At 36.2% G+C, this 17,298-nt stretch overlaps 1 protein-coding gene across 4 annotated transcripts in view; it reads left to right on the top strand.

Moving 5' to 3' along the window:
• Positions 1-1,631: 1,631 nt before the first annotated feature.
• Positions 1,632-17,298, top strand: part of N4BP2L2 (NEDD4 binding protein 2-like 2) — an 85,289-nt gene continuing 69,622 nt past the window's right edge. For 2 of the 4 annotated variants that reach the window (XM_010835921.1, XM_010835920.1), the window contains exons 1-5: positions 1,632-1,782; positions 3,057-4,300; positions 10,519-10,643; positions 14,639-14,727; positions 15,115-15,191. In XM_010835921.1, the coding sequence (XP_010834223.1) occupies positions 3,057-4,300; positions 10,519-10,643; positions 14,639-14,727; positions 15,115-15,191 (1,535 nt within the window). In that variant the 5' untranslated portion in view covers positions 1,632-1,782. Of the gene's footprint in view, positions 1,783-3,056; positions 4,301-10,518; positions 10,644-14,638; positions 14,728-15,114; positions 15,192-17,298 lie in introns of those variants that run through there. The other 2 variants (XM_010835922.1, XM_010835919.1) reach the window with 2 other exon arrangements.

Here is a 17,298-nt window from a genome sequence, read left to right as displayed (position 1 = left end):
TTGGTCATAACTCTTCTTCCAAGGAGTAAGCGTCTTTTAATTTCATGGCTGCAGTCACCATCTGCAGTGATTTTGGAGCCCAGAAAAATAAAGTCTGACACTGTTTCCACTGTTTCCCCATCTATTTCCCATGAAGTGGTGGGACCAATGCCATGATCTTCGTTTTCTGAATGTTGAGCTTTAAGCCAACTTATTCACTCTCCTCTTTCACTTTCATCAAGAGGCTTTTTAGTTTAATTTGAATCTAATCACGAGGAAACATCATAAAGGTCGATGAGAGAATTTCTATTTGAGGATGAGTCTGTCGCTGTAAGGGGATGGATTGCTCTTGGTGAGCCCTCTCGGTCATAAGGCTGTTAAATACTCCAATGCAAACATTAGAGGCTGTGATTTTAACTATAATATTTATAAATTAAAACGCTATGGCAACGGGTTTACTTACATACGTATTTAAATACGTGTGACTACTACTACTACTAAGTCGCTTCAGTCGTGTCCGACTCTGCAACCCCACAGACGGCAGCCCACCAGGCTCCCCCGTCCCTGGGATTCTCCAGGCAAGAACACTGGAGTGGGTTGCCATTTCCTTCTCCAATGCATGAAAATGAAAAGTGAAAGTGAAGTCGCTCAGTCGTGTCCGACTCTTCGCGACCCCAGGGACTGCAGCCTACCAGGCTCCTCTGTCCATGCGATTTTCCAGGCAAGAGTACTGCAGTGGGTTGCTATTGCCTTCTCCGCAAAATACGTGTGAAGAGATAAGCAATTTCTCTGCAGGTGAAGGAGTGGGTCTAGAGAGAGTGGGGAGACGGTGGGAAGAGAAAAGGGGCCCTGAGCAGAGGACTGCCAATTGTTCGGTTTGTGGTTATTTCTAATCTAACAAACACTTACATAGCACTTACTTTTACCAAGCCCTGTTCTAAGCGCTTTCCACAAGTTGACTTTTAACGAGAAGGCTCAGAAAATGGTCTTTAGTTCGCAAAACAAAATACAGCTATGACATTTTAAGTTATTTTATCACAAGTACTTTTATCTGTATATCAAGGCTCAGCTGCAGTGATTCTCTTCTTGGACAGAAAAACATGAACCTAGAAACGATAGAAAGCCTAGTTGGCGAGGTGAAATGTTAAGACCCTTTTGAAAAGTTTTTGAGTATCCCTAAAAGCCTTATTTTGCGGAGAAGGAAATGGCAACCCACTGCAGTGTTTTTGCCTGGAGAATCCCATGGACAGAGAAGCCTGGTAGGCTGCAGTCCATGGGGTCGCACAGAGTCGGTCGGACACGACTGAAGCGACTTGGCAAAAGCCTTAAAGCATGTACTCAGAACACTTTATGTATCTGCATATACTCAGAACAGCTTATGTATGTGTTTTGGATGTCAGGCACTCACAGTGTCTTTTCATTTAGGGGTGAACACCAGACCAAGTCGATGCCTATTTTAGCCGAAGTTGGTATTTCTAAACAACGTCCCGTCTCCAATCTAAGAACTACTTCCGGCCTTCGCTTTTTGTCCTCAGCGCGTATGTGAAGCAATGCATTCTGGGAGACGTTGAGATTTCCAGGCTGGGTGTGAATTCCGGACTTCGTTTCCCACAATGCCTTGGCGCGAATTCGTAATTCCTGCCGGGGTAACTGTGCGGTGGTCGCCATCTTGCGTACGGAGTGGCGGCTTGTTTCTCGGCTCCTGAGGTCCCGGCTTTCAGTCCCACCCGGTATCTGTTTGGGGAAGGTCTCTGCGGTTCTTTCACCTACTGTTTTGAGGTCAATGCAGAACTGTGGTATAAGGTGAGTAAACACACCATTTTAAGCTTGGTGGGGTTGTGGTGGGGAGGTTTTTCAGTTTCTTTCTTCTTCCTTAAGTGGCTTGGCTTCTCGCCGGCGCTTGACTGAACCCTTTAGGTTAGCTGTATACAGAAGCCAGGAGTGAACCTTTGGGTCTCGGAGCTCTTTGGAATTCCTAGATAGAACCTGAACGTGTCTCCTTTGGGACAGAAAAATTGGGTGAAGCGCTTTTGCCCGGGCTGCCCTGTTTGGAGGTCAGGAGGCCTTAGGATTCAAGTTGTGTATAGGCCTCTCTCCTTTCTCTTCCCTGGGTCTTTTCTGCTGTTTATAATGAGGAAATGAGAAGCTGAGAAGTGGCCTAGGAGGGGCCTGTTTCTGGGAGGTTGGCGTTCTCTTCAGGTGTATTTTCTTTCAGTCCCCTTGGGGCCGTCTTGTCCCACTCGTGTTTTTGCCCTTTCCTTTTGCTCTCGTGTTAGAGAAAGGAAGACCAGAGAGCGGGCGGAATGAAGTATTGACCAAAACAGGCTTTTGAATTGTACTGTTGAGGGTCCCCCAAAATTTTCAAGGGAAGCAGAGTTTATTTATCTACGAGATGGACGAACCATCTGGAAAAGATGAGGGCTTTGATTTGGGGAGTTGCCAGATTTCTAAACATCACATATTTCTGTCATTCTCAGGACAACTTAAGTTACTGTTTTTTTCTTTAAAATCAATGTAATACACACACTTGGGGACACTTTTACTCTCCTCGCAAGAATAGGGCCTATAAAGACTGACATTTCAGTTAATCTGACGTTTGATTGCTAACACTTGTGGTTGTGTGAGGTTTGCTAAGGACCTAGTGGTTTTAAACAGGAAGACATTTATGATACAGTTTATTACAACCAGTTTGGATCTTTGTCATTTTGGTTGGCACACTTACTGTCCTTTTTAGTACACGATTGTATATCTGTGTCATTGAAATGTGTATTACTGATTGAGCTTTCCAAGCTTGCTTTAGTTTTTGCTTAGGTTCTCGAATTCAGAAATACATGAGTTAGATTAAATAGGAGATATAACTTTCTTTAAAAAAGGATGTTTATTTACCTTCAGTGAAACTCCTGCTTTAAATCACAATGTCATAACAGTAGTACGGGATTATAAAATTACAACTTTAAAATTTTCGTGTTTTGTGAAAATGGTTTTTAAATGCTTATATCAAATTGTTTTCTTCTGTTGTTTCTGAGGAAATTTTTGTTTAGGTTTTTAAATTATTAGTTGTGTGATTTTCTCCTCAGATGCCTTATGGTGAAGTTGAAGCTAAATCCATGGGACATGAGGAAGAACTACTAAGTGAACCATGCTCCAAGAAATTGAAGTCTACTGAAGAGGCATATGTTTTCCCCTATCATGGTAGTGGTAATTTTTACAGAAAGCAAGAAAAAACTGAAAGTGATTGGACCCCTGTAACCATCACTAATGTTAGAGGACATAGTTATCTTCAGGAGGACAAAACCCAAACTACAGATTTGCTGAAACCTGAGCATGATGGGATGCCTAGCGACAGACCGGATGTTATTGAGTCTGTTGATTCACAAGTTGTACAGGATATACATCCTCCATTGGTATCCACAGATGATGAGATATATAGCACAAGTAAAGCATTTATAGGACCCATTTACAAACCCCCTGAGGAAAAAAAATGTAATGACGGGAGGAATCAAGCAGACACTATCAATGGTAGAGATGGCAAAAGAAAACAAAACAAACAGAAATTTAACTCCAAAAAATCAGAGATTGACAATGAATTGTTCCAGTTTTACAAAGAAATTGAAGAGCTTGAAAATGAAAAAGATGATTCAGAAAGTAGTTGTAAGGAACCCGAACCCTCTGAGAAACAACTCATTGCATATTATCAGAACCCTAATAATGATCTGTTAAAATCTGAAGAAGAAAAGAAAAAATATCTTAGTAATGGCCTTCAGCCACATTGTGGTTATCAACAGTGGGTGGGGAATGAGCCAGGTAAATATCCTTGTAATGGACAAATGATACCTACATTTTGTGATGATTCATTTACTTCCTTCAGGCCTGAGTGGCAAGCAATGGATTCTTTTGTAGTACCACAAGACCCTCATCTTCCCAGTTTTAACTATCACTTAAATATTGAAAGATTCAGTGTTCCACCAAATCCACCATCAAATATTTTCCATTCCCAGGATGACTTTGAGATGCAGAATGGATATTTTATAAATAGTTGTCATGCTAACTGGGATTGTTTGACTTTTGATGAGAACAATGAATATACTGACTGCAGTAGTGATCATCCCTCTAGAAATGACTACAGTGTGCAAGATGGGTATGCGAGTAATGGTTTCTGTGAAACCAGTGAAAGATACTGGAAAGATCCTTCTGTGGAGGAGTGTAATGGAACAGACAGGTTTATAAACCAGCAGTTTGAAGAGGAAAAGTTACATAAATTGCAGAAGTTACTTATTCTTTTAAGAGGTTTGCCTGGTTCTGGGAAAACGACATTGTCTCGGTAAGTAAAGGATACCAAGTGAATACTTGGTAATTTATTGCTTTAAGATCATGATAGTTGTAATCAATGGCAAATGCTTTTATGTGTCTTGTAAAAAATCTTTAATTTGTTATACTTGAGAATGGCATATGATGGTAAATATTTTAAAAGATGTTTTCTGATAGAGGAAAGGAGAATTGACATATATATTCTTATTAAGATCCTGTTAAGGACTTTAAAAATAGATTCACCATGTGAAATAATGGCTGTGATGAAAGCAAATGCTATTTGAGAACTGTGCTGCCCTTCAAGTCAGCTATTCAAGAAGAGTTGGATTCATAGGTAGAAAACTTGAGCTTTGACTCAGTTATTTCAGTTTGTGACCTTGGACAGGTTTTGCCGTTAATGAATACTTATTTTTCTGGAATTATGAGAAGCAATGAGATAACCCAAGGAGAGGAATTTTGAACTTGTTTTAAGAACTGTGTCGTGTTTGTACCATTGTTGATGGAGGGAACCTGTTTGCAGTTTCTTTAAGAGTTTGAAGTGAGCAATATCTGAAATTAGTGAAGTTAGAACTGATGATGTTTTATTGTGTGGTGAAATGTTTCAAATTCCTGTCTTTGTTTACATTTTTAAAATATTGATGCAGTCAAACACATTTGTGCAGCTATGAAAAGCAATACAGATTCTTTGTAGTTTATATAGGATGATTTCGAGGTTTATGCTAGATAAGAGGGAAAAGAGTTTATTTGATGTCTGTGTCATGATAAAAAAGTCAAGGAACTATTTTGTAAATGGTTTATATTTATTTGCAAGACAGTCTAAAAAACTTACACAGTATTTCTTCAGAAGCAAGAAATTAGAGAAAGATTTAAGTTATATAGACATTTCAAGCTAGATTGTAAACTGTTATTTTGTGAATGAATTTTAAGTCTGCATTTTGATTCCTTTTTAGTGAAAATTTTGTAGAGAAAATGATATTTCAACCCTTGTTTAGAAAGGATAGAAATTAGGAATGAAGTCTTAAAAACATGAGCGTTCTTCTAGATTTGGAATATCAGAAAAGAGATGGTTGGAAATTGGATGAATGCATCTTCTGGTGAGGACCTCTGGTATAGAATGCAAAAAGAAGGATTAGGTTTGGAACAACATATTGGAGTGTGTTGAAACTGAAAATGAGTCAAGTGTAGTGGCAATTCAGTAGAAGTTCAAGGAGACGTAATTGTAGTGGGAGATGAGAGGTGATTATATTTAATATGTTGTTGTTCAGTCACTAAGTCATGTCTGACTCTTTGCGACCCCATGTATATTTCTTTATTTGAGAAATTAGGTGTAATAAGAATGGAAGTTACAGTCACAACTACCATTTATTTATGTTACTGTTTTTAGGTTATAGAGTACTTCCGTATATAACCATCTTGGGAGATGAATTAGCCTTTTCACTTTTTAGAAGCAGCAGAGGCTAATAAAAAATGAGTTCAGGTTCAAGGACTTGGGAGAAGTTGTAAAAACTGATAAGAGATCAAAGTGGGGATGTAAATGAGGGTGTGTATCTTACCTAATCCTTCACTTTAATATCTATCACATGGGTTGCTCTATACCTGACTCCTGGCTTTGAATAGCTTGGTTAAAGCAGCAGAAGTATCTCTTTAGGTCAGCACTTTTTTGAATGAAGTAGGAATGGTTATTTGGGATTGGATATGAAGCCACATATTCTCTAGTGAGGAATGGTTTCATGTAGGATTTAGCTTTTCAAATGAGCTTTGAAAAAAGGAGTAAAGATTTGGAGGATCAGAGTTGAATTAATTTGGGGCACTAAATTAAAATATAACATTGTTTAGTATTGATATGTGGTAATGAGTTATAGTGAGTTAGATAAATTTCAAATTCTTTGGGGATAGTATTCAAGTCCCTTTCTTCCTTTAGTCCTTACCTACCTCTTTATCTTCATATCCTTGTGCACTTGAACTAGTACCCTGCCCTCCACTGCAGGAGACATAATATGTGTCCTTTCATTTTTCTCAGGATTTTACTTATTTAGAGGTTTTCTTACTTGCCTCCACTTTTGATGTTTTGGTTTCTCATCTCAACCCTCAAGACAGCATTATCTTTATTTACTGATAACTGACCTAAAAGCCAACTTGGTTACAAGTGGCAGACGCTTAGTGTTTACCACAACTTAATGAACAGATTTCGATGAAACCAGTCTTACATTAAGTTTGAATACAAGTACAGAGTTTAAATATTTACAAGTAAACCTGTGCAAACCAGTTCACACAACTTCTGTAAGTATGACAAGGTGCCAGCTCTTTATCCTCTTAGGTAAACTGACGGCCTTTTGATGAAAGGTTCATTTGAGGCAGAATTCAACAATATTCTAGAGATAGAATTTTGTTGCTGTTGCAGTTGGCAATCAGCCAAACTGAATCCTTTGATTCCATGATTGGTCTCAAGACCATTTAGGGATCAAGTTTGGGGTATCATTCTTAGGGGTGTGGACTAAAGATTTTGCTAGATTCTTATACTGTGTTCTTGCAAGGAGGAGGCATAAATCGAAATTACTTCAGCAAATCCACATTCCTTTATGCTACAGATTTCACCAGAGTATTATCAGAAGCAGTAATTTCATCATATTAGCAAAATGTCTGGAGTTGATCGGGAGTAAAAGATAGTTGAAGTACTTGTCAGAAAGAGAAAGTCCTACTCTGCTGGCTTTGGTGATGAAGGGACCATGAGTCAAGATGGATATGTAGGTTGCTTTTAAAGGAATGCTAATCTGACCACAACTGATATTAACCTAATGAAACTGATTTCAGACTTCTGACTTTCAGAACAGTCGGATAATAAACCTGTGTTGTTTTTAGCCACCAAGTTTGTGATAATTTGTTATAGCAGCTATAGAACACAACAGTTTGAAGAGAGGAAGAGATTTCATTTTTCCTTCCTTCTGTTGGAAAAGCTCTTAGTTTAAACTCCAGAGGAAGGATTGACTTTTTCTTATGTAGAGTAATTTTCTTCTTTCAAGGAGTATTTGGAGAATGAAGTGTCCCAGTAGTCTTGGGCCAGAGGATATGCAAGGCCACTCAGTACATAAGGAGGTAAAGAATTCATGCAGTATCAGTTTTACTCAGAGGTTTTTTTTTTTTAATCACTTCTGTTTTTAAATATATATGATGTGTTATAGAAAACATATAGTTTTTAGAAATTAAAAAAAATAAAGCAGGAAAATTACAGTGATTCTATATATAGTAGACCATTTTGGGGAGTAGGACTCTCAAAATGACGCTTAAAGAATACAGCTCATTTGTTACTCAAGTGAAAGAGTGTAAGTACAGAGTAAATTTTTTATCTATGGTTGTGTTACAAAGTTCCCTGAAGCTGACTTGTTAAAGCAATAAACATTTATTGTCTCACTGTTTCTGAAAGACAGGAATCTGGATGCCTCTTGTTCAAGGTCTCCAATGATGCTGTGATCACCATGTTGCTTTGGGCTGTGTTTTGGTCTGAAGGCTTGTCTTGGGGGAAGACCGGCATGGAATCTCTCTCAGAATTGTTGACAAGACTCATTTCCTTGTGAGCTGTTGGATTGAAGGCCTCAGTTTCTTGCTATCTGTAGGCTGTAAGGTCCCCTCAGTTGAGGGGATTATCCAAGGGTGTGGACGCCAGGAGGCAGGGATGTTATGAGCTATTGGTTTTGGCTCTTCCACCATTGTTTATGTGATTTTGGTGGCCTGATTTCAGAAATTATTTTCATTTCTGAATTTGTTTAATACCACATTGTCAAGGTTGTTGTGAAGATTAAATGGAATCATAAAGGTATATATATAAAATGCTTGGCACATACTAGGTCCTCAGAAAGATAGCTATTTTGAAAAAATACGAATCAAGTGGCCAGTGGGACCACATCTGAAGTTTTTATTGTATACTTGATTTCTCAAAAGTCTAAATTTTGGCATTCTGAGAATCCATTTTAGTACCTGTCGTAACTTGGGAGGGTTCTAATAGAATCTAAGAATTTTGAAAATACTGATAGTCTTAAATAATTTACTTTTGGTTCAGATGGTTGATATGACATTAGATATATCTAGATTGATAAAGGTATTTTTGAGATAATTCAGGGAATTTTGAAACGATGCATGAGCAGTCTAGGAGGAAAAAGTCTCCCCAAGCTAAAATTATTTGCTGTTGTTATGATTTATACACCTAAGATATTCTTCATTGAGATTTGCTCATGTTTGATGTTGACATGGGTTAATGATATAAATTGATTTACTATCCCTTCCCTCCCCACTTTTTTTTTTGGGGGGAGGAGGTTAAGCATTTCTTGGGTACAGAAGATCCTATACTCTTGTAGTACGGTATTATTAAACCTAGAGGATCACCTGCTAGTAAAGTAGTAGAACAGATGGGAAAAAAAAAAGAAACATATATGTTATCTAGGAAAGATAGTATCAGGTTTCTGGTACTTTGAAACATAACTAGGTATCATCTAGTTGGTTATGATCAAAATATTTTTAGACAATTGAGCTTTGGTTTGGAATGCTAATATTGTGGCATTTTTTATCACTTATAAACAAATAGGATGCCAAATGTGTTAAATGGTATATTTTGGGAAAATCATGGCCAGTTAAAAGAGAAATCTAGCTTTATCCTCAAACAATTTAAACTATTTACTTTTTTTTAAGATTTATTTTTTAATTGAAGGATAATTGCTTTACAGAGTTGTGTTGGTTTCTGCCAACTTCAACATGATAAACCATTTACTTTGGTTTGTTTAAAGTAATTTGAATCAGAATTCTATAAGTGGAAGTATACAGTACATTTTTTACATTTATATATGATTTTACTTTTGTATAAAATATATGCAGTTTTATCTGAGGAAAGGAGAGATGTTTGTTTTAATAGTTGAAATTCTTTGTTACTTTTATTAGGAAGTATTCTTGAATCATCCCAGGACAATATCATCCCTCCCACCACCTTCTACTCCCTTCCCCTTCTCAAAAAGAGATTATAGAATTACATATGCTCAGTTGCTTCAGTCCGCTCCATGAACTGTGACCTGCCAGAGGGACAGAATCCCTCTGTCCATGGGATTCTCCAGGCATGAATACTGGAGTGGGTTGCCATGCCCTCCTCCAGAGGATCTTCCTGACCCAGGGATGGAACCCACATCTCTTAAGTCTCCTGCATTGGCAGGTGACCTCTACCACTAGCGCTACCTCGGAAGCCCAATACAATGATAATCCAACTGCCTAATGGTTGAAGGAGGGGAGATAAAGTGAAAGTTGCCTCAGTTGTGTCTGACTCTTTGTGACTCCATGGTCTGTACAGTCCATGGAATCCAGGCCAGAATACTGGAGTGGGTAGCCTATCCCTTCTCCAGGTGATCTTCATGACCCAGGAATCAACCAGGGTCTCCTGCATTGCAGGCGGATTTTTTGTTATTGTTGGATCCAAATTGTTCCTACTGTCTTTTCCCTTTTCTCAGCACATCTCTAATCTCTTTCATGAGTCGCTGGTTATGGGAATTCTCTTACACTGAACACTTGTCAATCTCTCTGTGCTTAGGAGTTAAAGGTGGTAAATCGTGAGAACAGACCTTGATTACCACTGACTTGTTCTGAGAGTGTGTTCTTTGTTCAGTATTTAGTAGTTAATTTCATTTAGTAATTTAATCTCTTAAAAGTTAAAAACATGATTATACTCTGGAGGATCATTGACTGTTTCACAGCCTTAAACCACAAGTCTCACTTTCAGGTCATGCATGTTTGTGCTTTATAGAAATAGTATATCAAAGCTGTCAAAACTTACCTTTATCCAAATGTAGTTTTCCCCAGATGAATTGCTTCCTTAAGCTTGCTTGTCTTAGGTTACCTATTGTGTTAAATTTAGGCAATTTTAGACACCAAATACAAATTCACTAAAGTTAAAACATGGAAAGTTGACATCATTTTGAATTGAAGAATGTTTTTAAAAGTTGCAATATAAAAAGAAAAAAGTTGCAATATAGAAGCCCCTTTAAATAGTTTTTATTACTGGCTATTATTATGTAGATTTAAGTGTGAAGTGATATTTGGAATCTGAAAGCTTTTAAAGGTTCAACTCTTGTGCTGTTCTGCCTCCAATATATTAACAAATATGTACCAGCTATTCATTTAATAATCTTTCCTATGTGGCTTATTTCTGATGGTTATAGATTTTATAAATGGCACCTTTATGATTTCTTTTATTAACAGAATTCTGCTTGGTCAGAGTCGTGATGGCATTGTGTTCAGCACTGATGACTATTTTCACCATCAAGATGGGTACAGGTATAATGTTAATCAACTTGGTGATGCCCATGACTGGAACCAGAATAGAGGTTTGTTTTGGGCCAAGTCTCCTGGGATAGAATATTTGACTAGGAGTCACAATACCTGAATTTTTATTCTTGACTTTTTTTCTTTTTACCAACTGGATGACTTTGACAAGCCATCGAAAGAGCTTTGAGACCCAGTTTTTCATCTCTTAGAAGCAGTGATAATCATACTTACTCTACCTGATTGAGGTGAAAATCAGAGAATGTAGTTAGAATATTTTTTAAACTGTAGATAGTGTACATAAGCCAGTACAATAAAAGTATAGGATGTTTTGATATACTGCTTTATACCTCATGAACAAATTCAGAAAACCTCTGATATTACCTCATGAACAAATTCAGAAAACTTTGATATTTTTGTAATGTGTTACCAAAAGTTATTTCCTCGAATAATGCTAATATTTTCTAAGGCTTAATGTCCATGAATATTAAGCATTTTTTTCACTGATACAAAAAAATTACTTAATACACTTTTTAGAGGCACATGGGTCAAATTTGCTTTAATTTCGGAATAGTAATTATTAACCTTGGCTGAACATTTGAATCACTTGGGGATTTTTTTTTTTTTTAAACTCATGCCCAAGTATTAGCCTCAGAGATTCTGGTTTAGTTAGTCTGATGTCCTTGTGTGCTCATTCACTTCAGTCATGTCCAATTCTTTACGACCCTGTGGACTTCCAGGCTCCTCTGCCTATGGAAGGATTCTCCAGGCAAGAATGCTGGAGTGGGTTGAGATGTCCTTCTTCAGAGATCTTCCTGACTCAGGGATCGAGCCTGCGTCTTCCCAGGCTCCTGCATTGCAGGCGGATTCTTCAACCACTGAGCCATTGGGGAAGCCCCTAGTTGGTCTGGAGTGGATCTAAATATTAGTGTTTTTTGTTTTTTTTTTTAAGTTTCCTGGATATTCTAATGTTACAATCAGAATGGAAAACTATTAATCTAGAACTGTGTAGGTACATGCTTACACTATAATCTGATTTCTTTTTTAAAAGATTAAGAATGCATAGATGATGAAACATTATTTAAACCTGGAGTAGAGCGATTACAGTGAACAGCCTATTTGCTTCCTTGTGGTAGTCATTTAACTTGTAGGATTTATTTGGTTCAACCTTTTTTTCTTTGTAAGTAAACGGTTGTCCCATTTTTAGTGATGCTAAGATTAGTAGCTTCAGAAGAACAGTCTGCTCCCTGTTTTATTCAAGAATGATTGTTTCCTTAATCAGTTATTTCATTAAAGTTGCAAAATGATTTTTCTAGGTCTGTCATTCCTTCTGTGTTCAGTGGCTAGAATTCTTCTGTAATGAGGAACGTCCTCTTACCTAGAACTAGCAACTAGTGTTACCCTGAAGTACAGTATGTACAGGAAAAAGCAGCATAAATGCTTTTCTTTCTAATTCTCACTTTTCAAAGTGAGGCATTTCAGTGAGGATATTTTTGAATAAAAAGTTTAAATGTCAGATAAGTTTGATTTTAAGACTATTTTCTAGTATTGATTCTAGGATTTCTCCAAATATTTATTTTAGAAAAAAATTTTTTTTAATTAATTCTTTTTTTATTTTTTAAACTGCTGCAGTGTTACTACCCAAGTCAAATAAGGATCATACTGGCAGTTCCCAAAAATGCTTAGAGTTATTGGCCCAGAGTTAAGAGGAACAGAAGTAGATGATAAGGGGAATGAGGCAGTATATCTTTGGTGAACTGGAAAGTTTGTTTGTGTGGGACATTTTTTTTCTTTCTGCAGTACTAGACTATTTTATTAAAATGTTTGTGCCGTGTGACTTATACTTGCTGAACATATTGGTGTCTAGATAAACAACTGGTTTTATTAGTATAGTAAGTGTGGACTTTTCCAAGGTAATTTTTAACCCTTTCAAGGTAATGATAACTGGCAATTGCTGGACATTTTGAAAGTTGTGAGCATTACGTTTAATTTACACACATTTATTGAATACTTTTAAGTGCCAGTCATTATTCTGGGAATATCAGTCTGCCTCATGTTTATTAGAAGAATCTAAATTCACCTTTAACTGCTTATAAATTTAAAATATCTCTAAGATGTCGTTATTCTCTTTCTTAGAGTATGGTGGTTAATTTGTTTGAGAAAATGACTCTCTTTATTTGAGTATTCAGACATTGTTTTCTTAGGACCTTTATTTTCCTGGAGTGCACTGGAATGTGGTATTGGACGATAATTATTCATGGAAAGAGAATAATATCTCCATTCCTGCAAATCAGATATTTATTTGGTTAATAAGCTCCTTTTGTAGAACTTGACTCCTTAGAGGTGTAAGCCTATCAGACATTAGGAGAATTACTTTAATATTTTTTTTTAAAATGAAAGTATGATCACTGTTTGGGGTGAAGCAGTGGGAATTGATAGCATCTTGGTATCCTGTTTGTGACCCAAGTTGTAACTTTCTTTTAATATTTAGAGACGTCGTCTCCCAAATATGTATTTACATTCCACATTAGTCATTATTACTTAGCTTTTAAAATTCTGTCTTCCCTTAGACATCTGTATAAATGTTTTCATTATGTGAAACTTAGTGGTTTGAATTCTAAATCCCAGCAAAACTTACATATCATTGCATTTTGCCTCAGCCTTTTAAATTTTATAGTGGGGAGAAGGAAATGGCAACCCATTCTAGTATTCTTGCCTGGGAAATCCCATGTACAGAGGAGCCTGGCAGGCTATAGTCCATGGGGTCTCAAAAGAGTTGGACATGACTTAGCCACTAAACAACAACAACCATCCATCCATAGCCCCACCTGTTAGAGGTAATTTGTGTTACTCTTTTGGAGTGATGCTAAATGACCTGTTTGTTAACATGTAAATTCAAAGCACTAACTGATTTGCTCTTGGAGCATCTGAAGCTTCCAATATGAGGAATTCTCAGGTTTCTCTAGGAAGAGGCATGATACATGAATCTGGAACAACAGCCAAGTCAAGAGGTCCCCCGAGGGCCAAGGTCAGAGAGATCAGAACCATGAGAGGGTGATCCTTGAGCAGACGCCCAGGATGGAGACAGAGCCAAAGGGTGGACACCACCCCTCCTCCAGCTGTGGCCACTGCAGGAAGGTTTCTGAGAGTCACAGGTCCACTAGCCTCCTCCCCATCCAAGTGACTGCTCTTCTACAGCTTTCTGTGAGAACAGTCTTAAATGGAGTCTCTCTCATAAATGATGGAACTCTGTAAAATAAAATAAATATTATAGTGGGCTCTTAATTGTCTTGCCTGTCATTAACAGGAATCGCTGTGAAATAGTTCTCACCTCATACTGGAATCAATAGCTAGAGACAGGGAGATATAGTTTGAAAAGTTCTGTTTAGCTCAGCTCCCAATTTCAGAAATCATTGTCCTAAGAAATATCCACAAAGTCAGTTGAACTTTGGAATTTAGCTGCTTAGGATGTGAGTAGTGATAAATCCATAGCACTTTTTTTTTTTTTTTTACCTAAGTCTCTTATTTCGAAAGAATTACTGGGAATTTTACCTATAGAAGACAACTTTTGGTGTCTTAGTAACTTTTCTCATCTTTATAGTTTGCCCAAAATGAAATCAGTTACATATTATCTTGTAAATTGCCATTTTCTGTTAAAAGTCTCCATCGTTCCATATCATTAAATGTTTGTCTCTTTTCATACTCAGACCATATTCACATGTAACTTGTCCCTACATTTTCTGTAAATGAAAGCTCTAGACTGAAGTCTTCATTAGCTGTAAGTTCAACAGAATATTTCCCCTAAAATGTCCTTTACAGCTAGTTTTTCAAAACCAGCATTTGGTCTGAAGAAAACCCATTACATATGTTTATGTCTCTTAATTCCACTTAATCTAGCAGAGTCCTTTTATTTCCATGCACTGACTCTAGAGATTGCACAGTTTTGTTTTTAAGTACAAGGATGTAGAAAATTGCTTAATGAATGTTTAAATTTTATTTTATATATTTTTATCTAATCGTTCTGTTTTTTGCTTTTTAAATTTATTTTTTATTACAGCAAAGCAAGCTATCAATCAGGGGAGATCGCCAGTCATAATAGACAACACTAATACACAAGCTTGGGAAATGAAACCATATGTGGAAATGGTAAATATGAGATATGAGAGAGTTTTTCTATTCTTTTCAGCTTTTTTCATATTCTGAAATTTCAGTTACTTTGATATTTACTATTAAAACATTTGTCCTTGTTCTCTAAAGAGGTGTGTCCATTTGCTTAATTTTTTAAAAATTGAGAATGGTGCTTATTAAGCAATATGTTCATCTTGTTAGTTTTGCCTGTACTTGAGAATAGTGATTGGAATTTGACTGTTAAGTAGCCTTAAAATTTTTATAAACCATATTATTTTAAAGATAAATTTGTCTTGGTTGAGCAAATTGAGAAGTATTGTCTAAGTGAAATTTGTATCTGTCTTCCATCTTTTTACTTTAAGAAGTGTTCTCTGGGTTTTTGTTTTCTTCCTTTCTTTTGTGTAGGCCATAGGAAAAGGATACAGAGTAGAGTTTCATGAACCTGAAACTTGGTGGAAATTTGATCCTGAAGAATTAGAAAAGTAAGGCACTCAAAAAATTTTTAATCTCATCTTTTTTTTTTTCTTTCTTCTTTTCATGATCAGTTTCTTTACTAGCTTTTGTTTGTTAAATCTTTGATACCTATGAATAGGACTATTACTACTACTACTCACTTTGTATTAAGAGGAGCATTGGCTTAAATGCAGCTTGTTTGAGGCTCTTTGCAGTATTAAATTTCCTTAAATGTTCTTTGTTAAGTGTGTTTGTCACTTCTTCTTACGTGACTTCCTGCATTGGTTCCCAGTTTATTGAATGCTAGTGGAGATCCAGAAAACAGAGAAAAACTAGGACTTTCCCTTCAGCTTTTTTGCTAGGCCACTTCTCTGCGTTGCCTTTCCAACTTCATCTCTTTCCCATTTTAGATCCCATCAGCTTTTTACCTGATGCTTTTCTCTGCAACGTATCCATTATCCGATAGCCAAGATCCAGGGAATCAGTGTGTTTAAGAATTCAGATTTTTTTTTTTTTTTTCAATTTTAGAAAGGTAATACAGAGCCTGTATCTAATTGTTAGCACTCCTAGCAAGAGTTTGGGGCAGCATGGCACAATCAAACATCTCAGTGTTTCTGCAGCAGATTGTGAATGATCAGTCTATTCAGTTGAGAAAAATTTACATGGTTTAATGTTCGGAGTAGATCATGCTGCCATATGAGTACAGGCATGGTTAGACTTTGCTTCTGTATGAGTCAACAGAAAACTGAATTTTCAGAGTATTTTAGATTTCAGGATTTGTGAGGGATTGTGGTCTTGTATTATTTTCAACCCTGATCTTCCATTTGTGTTTACCTTTATCCATTTTCCCTGGTTTTCCTGACAGTAAATCATTTTTCATTTCTTCATTTTCACTCCTCCCACCCCATCTTGGGTGACAACTTTTAACTCACATACCTTACAGTTTACCCGTTAAAAGTGTACAATTCAATGGTTTTCAGTATACTCACAGAGTTACGCAACCATCACCTCTCTTTTTAAGACCATTTTTTTCTCCCACATGTTTCCCTCTTCTGCTTAAAACTGTTATTCTGTGTATGGTGTTCAACTGCTTTCTTTCCTCCTTGCCTTTTATTCTTTTTGTATCTTTGAATTTTTATTCCTTTGGTGATCTTTCTTTCCCTTTCTAATTTGCATGCCAAATCAAATTTATGAAGAGTTAAACTGGTAGATATTATTAATATCTGGTATTCTTTGCCTGCCCTCCGTGTAATTATTGCTCCTCAGGTAGAAAGAAGAGAGAGTTTAAAAACTAAAGATACTTGGCTTATGTTGAATAAGTGAGTTAATGAAATTGTTGTACATTTAGGCTTTATTTGCATTTGAGACTGTTGAAACATTATAATTCTTTTTTTTTTTATTTTTTTTTATATAATTCTTAATATAAAATAACTTTACAAAATAAAGTCAATTTAACTGCTGTCTAGTATAGTTTGACAGATTTTTATGTCTTTTTTTCTGGGAAGATGAGTTAGCTTTAGTAAGTCTAGAACTTAATAAATGTAAAATATGTTCTGTGTGTTTTGCCGTGTCCAACTCAAGTTACAGAAAACTACAAGGGTTAAATTCTTAAAAAATTTTTTTTGAGAGACAAGAATAATTCGTAAACTACTTTTTGCTGTCAAAATTAAACTCACAGAAAAGTATATAAAAAATACGTAGCTTAACAAATTTCATAAGTCAGATATTCATTTAACTATTACTCGTGTCACGAGAGCTTTACTAACACTTAAGAAGTTTTTTGAATTCCTTTTCCCAGTAACAGTTCCCTACAGTTACTTGCTTGCTGTTCCTTAAAGCTTTTTTTTTTTTTTTGCTTTTAAAAAAATCCTTCACTTTAGCACCATAGTTTAATTTCTTTCAAAGTTTATATATTAATAAATAGAATTACACAGTATATAGTCATTGTCTCTAGTTTCTTTCATTCGATACTATGTTTGTGAGATATGTAAAAATTGTATCTCTAATAATAGTTTGGTGTTGATAATAAATTTTTTAAATGCAGATGTGTTAAAAATAACTTTCATAAGTTAAACATATTTTATATTGATTTTTGTAAGTCCTAGAAACCCACGCGCAATTCTTCTGCAATTCTCA

This window comes from Bison bison, unplaced genomic scaffold (genome assembly GCF_000754665.1).
Source record: "Bison bison bison isolate TAMUID 2011002044 unplaced genomic scaffold, Bison_UMD1.0 scf7180017864056, whole genome shotgun sequence".
Taxonomy (NCBI): domain Eukaryota; kingdom Metazoa; phylum Chordata; class Mammalia; order Artiodactyla; family Bovidae; genus Bison; species Bison bison.
The sequence above is the reverse complement of the archived record's forward strand: the minus strand, read 5'-3'. Positions and strand labels throughout refer to the sequence as shown.